At 42.1% G+C, this 9,186-nt stretch overlaps 1 protein-coding gene across 1 annotated transcript in view; it reads left to right on the top strand.

Annotated features, from left to right (window-relative positions):
• TENM3 (teneurin transmembrane protein 3) overlaps nucleotides 1-9,186 on the top strand; it is a 196,423-nt gene that overhangs the window by 110,613 nt on the left and 76,624 nt on the right. The window contains exons 10-11 of the mRNA XM_029950079.1: nucleotides 5,345-5,371; nucleotides 7,841-7,987. Coding sequence (XP_029805939.1) covers nucleotides 5,345-5,371; nucleotides 7,841-7,987 — 174 coding nt within the window. The remainder of the gene's footprint in view (nucleotides 1-5,344; nucleotides 5,372-7,840; nucleotides 7,988-9,186) is intronic.

The following is a 9,186-nucleotide window of genomic DNA, read 5'->3' on the forward strand; positions in this document are numbered from 1 at the left end:
ATGCTGTATTATTTAATATCCTCAATCAGCCTATTGTGGACAGTGAAAACAATGTGAGTAGTTCATAACTATATGTATCAGCAACTCTGTGTACACAAACTTTTTATTTTTCCCTCGTGAGCTGTCTAACGTGTATACAACCAACTTGGTTTGTCTTTGTTTCTTCTTTGTGTTCTGAAGAATCCTTCTGACAGTAAAAGGAAAGCAAACTTGACATTCATTGTATTCTGCGTGGACCTCCAAGTCTCCCGCTTCTTCCCTCAAAGTACACATAGCTACTCCTTTGGCCTCATTTGTAACTGCGCGGCCATCTTCGGGATTGCCACTCAAAGCATAGTTCTTGTCCAGCATTTTCCCTTAACTGAACTGCTTCTGTCCTTTTGTTGTTCAAACTCATTTGTTTGGATTTTTTTCCTGTTTTTTTCCCCTCGGTTTTAATATCTTGCCAATAGGTTTTCCAAACTTTGGGTTTCTAGAACAGGTTGTAGGAGTTTTTATCATAAAGCTTTCTTTAGTCTACATAAGGTACTCTCACTTATGAAGTTTTGTCAATAGATTAATATTTCAAATTAGTTTGGATTCTAGTCTTCTGGGGTCCCTCCCCCCCCTTTAATTGCCAATGTTGAATCAAGGATGTCCACATATTTTTTCTCCTTATGTTTTCATTCAAGGTAATTTATTAACCATTCCATAGACAGATGATGCTTCTACCTACCTTACATGGGTACACAGTTCTGATTCTACGGCATTGTAAATACAGTGTATTAAGTCTGTGGCCACAGACCACCTGGTTGGTATTTTGGCTTTAGCAGTCTCTAGCATTTTGACCTTGAGTAAGTCATTTCACTTTACCTCAGTTTCTTCATCTGTGAATAGGAAGACAATAAAAGTGCTGGTCGCCCCGCAGGTGGTAACAATGACGTCAGCCATCCCACGTACAGGGCTTAGCGTAGTTTTCAGCACGTCGTAAGAATACTAAATGGTATTGGTTGTTAATACCACTGTATGTAATTGGGGAGGATGGATTGCACGAGGGGAAAGGAACAGGTGGATGAAGGAAGGGGAAGGATTTAGGAAATGAGGTATGCTCATGTGGTTCTTTCTCAAAAAGTATTATGATTCATAATATATCCGTGTCTGTATTATTCATAGAATTTCTTCAAACGCCGCAAACCCATGTAAGACACACTCGAACCACCATAATAAGTACATTTAATCATTTTGTTCAGCAGATACTAAGAATCCCTTGTGAGCCAGGCAGTGGGAATAGGGGAATTAGTGTGGCCTTGGAGTTGGCAGTAATAGAGATTTGTACATTCAGTCTCATATGTCTATATATCAATAAAGCCTTGTATTTTTATAGAATCGCTTCATGAATTGATCACAGCTAGTTCTTGATCCAACCTTTCTCCTTTCATGTTTACCTTGTGTTCAAATCCCTGGATTTCTTCCATGAGCGGCACTCAATGAGAAAAACAAGGAAGAGTCAGATAACCGAAGGAAACAGAGGGAGGAGGGTGCCCATAATGTTGATAAGAAGAAAAGGTGACAACATATAGATAGAATTTCCCAAAAGTTGCTATTCCTTTCTAGTCTACACGTTAGGAATTAAAAACTATACAAGACTAAATATGAGCAAGGTCAGGGTCCCTCCTAAGGGGCCGTAGACTCCAGATCCGTTACAAAGGGGTACAGACAAGAGCAGATCATTTTGTGTCCACCTCCACCCATCTTCCCCAAAACATGAAATAGGAAAATATGGTCATTAGGGGCTTTGATAAGAGAAATCATTCTTTTTAAAAAGAAGTATCTAGAGGGGAGTGTATGAAAAAGATACAGGACCACTCATTTGCTCTGGTGATCCTGAAGCTTTATGGGCTAATCTCAAAATAAAAATATTTGTGATGACCCAGGCGTTTCTTCCACATCTACAATTTCAGGGTCTTTGCCCACCTGATCCAGCAAGTAGACCAAGGACCTCCAACATATGGGCCTGAAACCCAGCTAGTCATTTCATGTATTATGTTCTAGAAATCTGAATGTGTTTTGAAAGAGACAATAGACCATAAAGACCAAGAATTAGCTCTGACACCTAAAGGACCGTCATCTGCAGTCTGCCATTCAAGTTAGATCCAGCAGCCCATTTCCCAAGGAAGTCATGTAGGAGGCAGTGAAGAGACAGTAGACGTGCCCTGTGGCTAATGGGAAAGTCGTATCTATTTCAATTCATGTGAGGTCAGGAATAATCACAAAGTACTTGTGAGCAAAAAGAGGCGTTCTGACCGAGATTGCTAGGCTCTGACCTTGCACACGCTGTCTCTCCCTCCTCGGTCTCTCTGTGTGCACTTACTGCGTCAGCTGTATTTATATTGTAGGGGTGAGGGAAAGATCGAATGAGAGAGAGAGAGAGAGAGAGAGTGCTTAGAGCAGTATCTTGCACAAAGTCATCCTCCATTATCATCTTCAGGGAGGAGAGCTGGGATCAGAGTACTTCATGTGTGTCCCTCGATTATTGTGAACCAGGACAAGAGACCTGGACCAGAACTAGAAATTTGGGAGTCATTAGTATGTCAAACAAGTGTTCACAATCTAACGCTTACAGAACCAGAGCCCAGGGAAGAGCTAAAATCCTAGCATTTTGGGTTCTGTGAGCATGTGTGCGTTGTTTCTCGGGGGTCTGTAACTCCTGCTACTTTTCTCACTGATCTGAGACCCAGAAAGACTAAGAATCACTATCTTACAGGAAATACGGTAATACCCACCCCCAAGCCCCATGTCCCACATGAGTCTTTTTAAAAGATAAATAATTGAAACTCCCGGGGAAGTGTTTTATGAATACATTTTACTGGAGAATAGTTTTTAAAAAGGGTTCCACTATATAAGTCTAGCACTCATTTTTATAAGAGTTTTCTCCTATAAAACAAAGTTAAAACTTCGGGGCAGTAGATCTAATAGAAGGGACTTTGTTTTGGTGTCAGAATACGCTCTTTCATTTTCAAAGACATTTTTTTACAACTTAATGTGCATTTCAGCAATTGTGAGGTGTATTAATTTTTAAGTATACTGTATTATTTTTACAATTATTGTTCCTAATGGCTTCTTACAATGTGCCTGCATTTTTCTGGTTATTTCCTGTAGTGGCTTATCTAATGATTCCAATTATTATTTTTAATAATCACTTGAACCTCATGTATCAACATCTTTTAACATCTTCATTGTTTAGCACGAAGCTTTTGTGGTGGTGTCAGAAATTTTAATCCTCGAGGACAAATTGTACGTGGTGGTTTTTACCTCTTTTCTCAGTGGTTTTAAACTAACAGCCTCACAACTATTCCCTATGATACAAAATGCAAATGACAAATCTTAGTATCTCTTTCTCAGTAACAGATAATTATTCTTTTGGTTGGGTTTTAACCATTTGCAAAATTTATGTTCAGCATTTTTCATATTTAAGGTGGCATATGAACTTTGACCTGTCATATATTTTAAATATATTTTCTGATTTCATCACCACTTTTGTTGTTCTCTTGACCTGATGACAAAGGTGCCTTTACCTTTATTCAAACCACTGTTTTGCGTAATTGATTGTTTGCTAAGCTAATGGGATTGGCTGGATTAGAAATCACTCATTCCCCCTTTAAAACTACTAATCCAGATCAGAATTAAGTACATTCCTCATGTTGGTTGCACTAACTGAAGCGGACCCAATGTAAAAGCAGAAGAGTCTCCACAACTAAATCGGTGTGATTGCTTTTTATAAGTTAAGGACACCTCCAGAAGGACCACCCTGTCTGAATCAGAAACTCCAGAATTTTTCAAGGCACTTTGTTTCTGTTTAGACCACCAGTGGGGCTGTTACAGGCTCTCCTAGATTATGTAACGTTTGGAAGGGATTACTAAGAAATTATTTGAACAATGTTATCCGATGGTATGTTTCTGTTGTAACGTTTGAAAATAGAATGTTTTTATTAAGTTATCATTTCAGAGTAGTACCTCTGAGTGTTGCCTTACCTTAATTTCCTCCACTGTGTGTTGTCAGTTCGTTATAAACACGCTTATTTTTAATGAGATTCGGAAGCCTCTAATAGAATCCCACGGCAACATGAAGGTGACGCTAACGTCCGCAGCGCACACGTGTCAGAAGTGATTATGGTTTTATTTATGCACGCGACCTAACTACCAAACCTGAGAGGCTCCGCTGGAAGTTAGAGTTTAAATCATTCTGTTAGGAGTTCTGTTTTCACTTGCATGTGTCAGTAATGAAAAATAATCAACATAAGCATCTTTGAAAAGCAATTTCAGATCATTAAAAATGTATGAATTTTGACAAAGCAGGCAGATTTCAGGCTTATTAAGAATCTATTACGTCTCTCTGCTGGTGGAGGGAGAGAGGAATTTCTGCCTCTGCTCAAGAAAAGAGGTGTAGTCTGATTGTAACCTCCTGAAAGAGGAAACGGACAGGTAGAGTGAGAGATTCCAGACTCAGTCCTGTTTCTACAGAGCGGTTGTGAGAAACCGCTTATTCCAGGCTGAGTCCTGAAAGGAAACAGGACCTTAGAACAGTCTGTGTTTCCTCACGGGCCGACCACATAGGTGGTAGGTCTCTGTCCAGCGTCCGTGTGGTCGGGGGCTGCCGGGCGTCATTCTCCGCACCACCTACACGTGCCTTTCACAGGATAGTAAGTTTGCTCCATGTGCTCAAGGATTCTCAATCACCTCCCTTGTTTGCTTACTTCTTAAACATTGAAGTTTGATAATATGTAGACATGCGATTCAAGACAAGAGGTGAGAGAAGCAGGATCTCTGTGGGTTCATCTCTCAGGAAGAAGACAGCAGCAGACACACATAAGTGGTTCCTCCAGGGCTCCCGTGTGGTCCTTTTGGCCCTGAGTTGTGCAACCCTTACACAACTGTGTAAATGTGAAAGACGAACTTTCAAAAACTACAATTATTTTCTGCCCTGCCCCCAAAAGTGTCTTTGTAGCCCTGATTCTTGTTAATGTCTCAACTTCTTGAGCATAAAGAACTGATTCCATGTGTTCTACTTAGCCTTTATATATAATCTCAAGACGGAGCAGGGTGGGTGCCTTCCCACTCAGGTCGGAAAGGTAGTGTCCCCTGCATACTGTCCTTGCGAATGCCGGGCATTTCCCGGAATCGTGGCCACAGGAGCTGAAACGTGAATGTGTTGCGGTCGTGGAAGATAAGATAATCTCTGTCGTGTGGTGTGAATCTTACGTCAGCTGCAGCGACTCAATTTGCATGTAAATTCTGAAAATTTCCTTGTCCTATGTGACACTTCTGAAATGTCTGTTCTTTTTTTTTTCCTTTTTAACTTCTCAAGCTCACTATTTGGATAAGATAGTTAAAGGTACTGTATACTTGCTTTTTGTTGACATCTCTACATATCTATCTATATATAACTGTGTATCAGATCATGCTAGGTACGACAATACACTGCTTCTCATGCATATTTTGTGAATTGAAAATCAGACTTACCTTATGTGAAATGCCTTGGATTTAAAGGACTTGAGACTTCAGTGTCTGTGTCTCATTTTTATACTTTTGGGTTATCACAGATTTCATTCCTATGTAAGAGCATTAGTTTTCAATGGAACCCAAAACTGAAGATAACAGTATATTTGCTGTTTTTTGTTTATATATATATTTTTTGCCTTAAGAGCCTGACTGTTGGCAATTCAGCAAACGAGCTTTAAATCCCACCTTGAAGAGTCACGAATGCTCGCTCTCTTATCACAGAATAAGAAATTGTCAATCTAAAGAAGATTCTGGATAATATGTGTTGAGAGCAATCTCATTTATCCTTATATGGAAACTTCTTTGGCTTCTTCTAAATGTTTCAAAACATACGTGATACCATAATTTATGTTCTGGTATTTTCTGAAAAACTGCCAAATTGCCGTGCCTTCCGTAAAACAGAAACGGTAACGTGGCTCAGCAGAAAACAGCAGATTCTCGTCTCTTCAGTTCTCATGGACATAGGTGGAAAATATTTTTTCACAAGAAAAAAGTCCCTCTCCCTTTCTCCTCCGATTACCTACTTTCTATTCCTTGTTTGTGCTCTTCATTAGAATATGACAATATTCATGGCAATATCCGGGCTTTGATATACTGACTCGTGGGCGTGCAGTCCATGGCCGCACCTGTCAGGGGGAGTTAAAAACAAAACAAAAACATCCAGAAGGAAAATTCACCTTGTAGGTATTGAAACTCCATAAATACAGATGGTGATTGTCTGAAAGACAAGCAGCAGCAGAATTAATCCTATCCTACCTGATGGTATCCATAAATATAATTTCATCTCCCCTGCCACACGAGACTGTCAGAGAACTCTCTGTTAGCTCTAATCTTAAGAGACAGAATGTCTCTTGGAGATATTTTCATTTCAAATGCCACAGTGGAGGAGGGGAAGCCGATCTATGAATAATTCTTTTAATACAGACATAGACATCTTTCAGCAGACCGTTACTCCCTTAAGTTTCGTCACCGAAACAAAGTAGCGTTCTAATCATAAGAAGCCCGGTAGCGAACGCCAGTGGCTCTAGCAAGTACTTTGGGCAAACATGTATTTTATACTGAATTATAATTAATTCTGTCCAAAGAGATCTGATTAACAGCCAGTTATTACAATTTTGGAGCATTTATAGCCTTGTTTCTGTCAGTGTCCTATCATGCTCATGGTCCCGAACACCAGAATCTACCTCCCTACCCACCATCCTCATAAACAGGCCGTGTTGGCTGCATGCCAGACATCATCAGTAGGAAGTGGCAGAAATTGGTTTTTTTTTTTTTGAAATGTCATGTTAGACTGAAACAATTATAGATTTTGGATATATTAAATTATTTTAATTGTTTCCCAAATTTTCCCTCCTTGCCCATAAAAGCAGACAAGATAGGATATAAAGGTAACAGCATAAAGCCTTAGGGAGATTGTCACAAAATATCACTCTCCGCTCTCTGTCTTGAAGCACGTCACTACCGTGTTTTTGTTCAGTCTCTCGATGTTTTCTTGTGGTCCTTCTGGTATTTCATTTTGTCCGTCCTGAGTAATCCAATATGCACAGCTATTACATTGAGTTGGAAATCCTGTCGGTCCTGTCCCATCGTATGCAGCCTGAAACCTGATGTTTGTTAGAATAGACGCTGAAGCTGCTTCACTATTTCCTGGGCTTTGCTTATTCTGTGGAAAGGAATGTACTCTTGGCATAAAGTATAGTCATCACTCCGGGCCTATACTTTGTGCAGTTACTTAATGCACTGTAATTTCACATGAATGCACGGCAACTTGGAGGCCAGACAAAATTAATGTTCTCTTGTTAACAGCGTTCGCATCCCCATCCCCGCTTTCGTGCTTTTGAACGTAGAGGGAATTTTTGAAAGCAACAAGATGCTTTAAGAAGGCACGTCCTAACGAGTGACCACTCCCGTTTACAACAGATTGAAAATCTGTGCCAAGAATTCTGGAATTATCTGGTCGAGATGTGTTTTCACACCATACAATCAACCTTGCTGCTTGGCTAAAGGAGAGAAAAAAATTAGGTTAATTTTGTCTGGCCTGCCGCTAGTTAGTGGGTTGTTGCATATATTTCTGTCCTGCACAGGTAAGTGGTGTCTCAAGGGTCAGGCCAATCAAAGATGCCACTTGGATAAGAATTAGATTCCTTAGAGACTGTTGCTGTTCCTATCCGTGTGCAATTACAGTATCTGTGCTGTTTACCAAGGCCTGTCCCCACTAAGTGTCCCTTATCTGTTTCTCTAAGGTGCCCAGACTTTCCGTCCTCAAATCGCTTGTGTCTTCCTTCTTTGTCTCCCCTGACAGAGGGCTGCCCCGGTCTGTGCAACAGCAATGGGAGATGCACGCTGGACCAGAACGGTTGGCACTGTGTGTGCCAGCCGGGGTGGAGAGGAGCAGGGTGCGACGTGGCCATGGAGACGCTCTGTACGGACAGCAAGGACAATGAAGGAGGTGAGAGACGCCGAGCGCGGGAACCAGTGTGCGCCAGAGCACAGGCCTGTGAGCTGGATGGTGGTCTGGATGCCAGAAACATCCGGTCCCCGACGCGAGCCTGATTGAAAAACGTATGAGCGCCGATGGAATGGTTTTGCTGTTTTCCCTGAAGCAAATGCGAGGGGATTATCACTCAGGGGAAGGGCAAGGTACCAAGGTGCTGTATGAGGTACATCGATCTCCCTTGCTCTGCCTAGCCTCCAGGTGACGAGTGTCCTCACCACAGGGTGGCCCGCCCTGCGACCTGGGAGCTCTAACACAGTGTTTTAATGACTAAACATTCCAATACATGCAGGGCATCTCACAAGCTCTTCTGACGAAAGGCGTGGATGAAAAAAATAGGAAGGAAAGAGAACAGTCTCCCTGAAGCTACATTCGCCGTGTCTTTCCATCTAGAGAATGACATCGCGATAGTGCCCACCTAGTGTAGACCCTTGGTTAAGAAATCATTCTTCCCGCCATTGTGCCCATCCTCCCGTCCGCTGGGCTGCAGTCTCTTCCTTTCAGGGAACGAGGAGGGAGAGCCGGCGATAGAACAGGTGTGCCTCACAGCTGCTGAGTTCGGGCACACCTCCAGGACTGAGTTTCCAGAAGGGATTCGGCTCCTCTCGGGGCCTCTGTGGTCCCTCGCTCTCTGAGTTTGGACGTGTTGCCTACCCACTCCATTCCACCTGCTCTTTGGGGAATGTCCATGTGGGCAGTAGAGCATGGGAAGGGTGCAGGTTTGGGAGACAGATCTTCACTCCGCCTGTAACCTACGAGACTTTATGATTGCTTCATCTGTAAAAGAGCCACAAAAGACTTTGGGGAAGGGCTAGGGAGAGCCTATACAGAGAGTACTTAGCATGTTGCAGGCACATAGTGTGTATGGAGAGTACCTAGCATGTTGCCAGGCACATAGTACGTGCAGAGAGTACTTAGGATGCTGCAGGCACGTAATGTGTACAGAACGTACTTCGCTTGTTGCAGTCACATAGTGTATACAGAAAGTATTTAGCATGCTGCAGGCACATAGTGTATATGGAGAGTCCTTGGCTTGCTGCGGGCACATAGTGTATATGGAGAATACTTAGCATGCTGCAGGCACATAGTATGCACAGAGTCCATAGCATGCTGCAGGCACATAGTATGCACAGAGAGTCCGTAGCATGCTGCAG

The sequence above is a fragment of the Suricata suricatta genome, chromosome 1 (genome assembly GCF_006229205.1).
Source record: "Suricata suricatta isolate VVHF042 chromosome 1, meerkat_22Aug2017_6uvM2_HiC, whole genome shotgun sequence".
NCBI classification, from domain to species: domain Eukaryota; kingdom Metazoa; phylum Chordata; class Mammalia; order Carnivora; family Herpestidae; genus Suricata; species Suricata suricatta.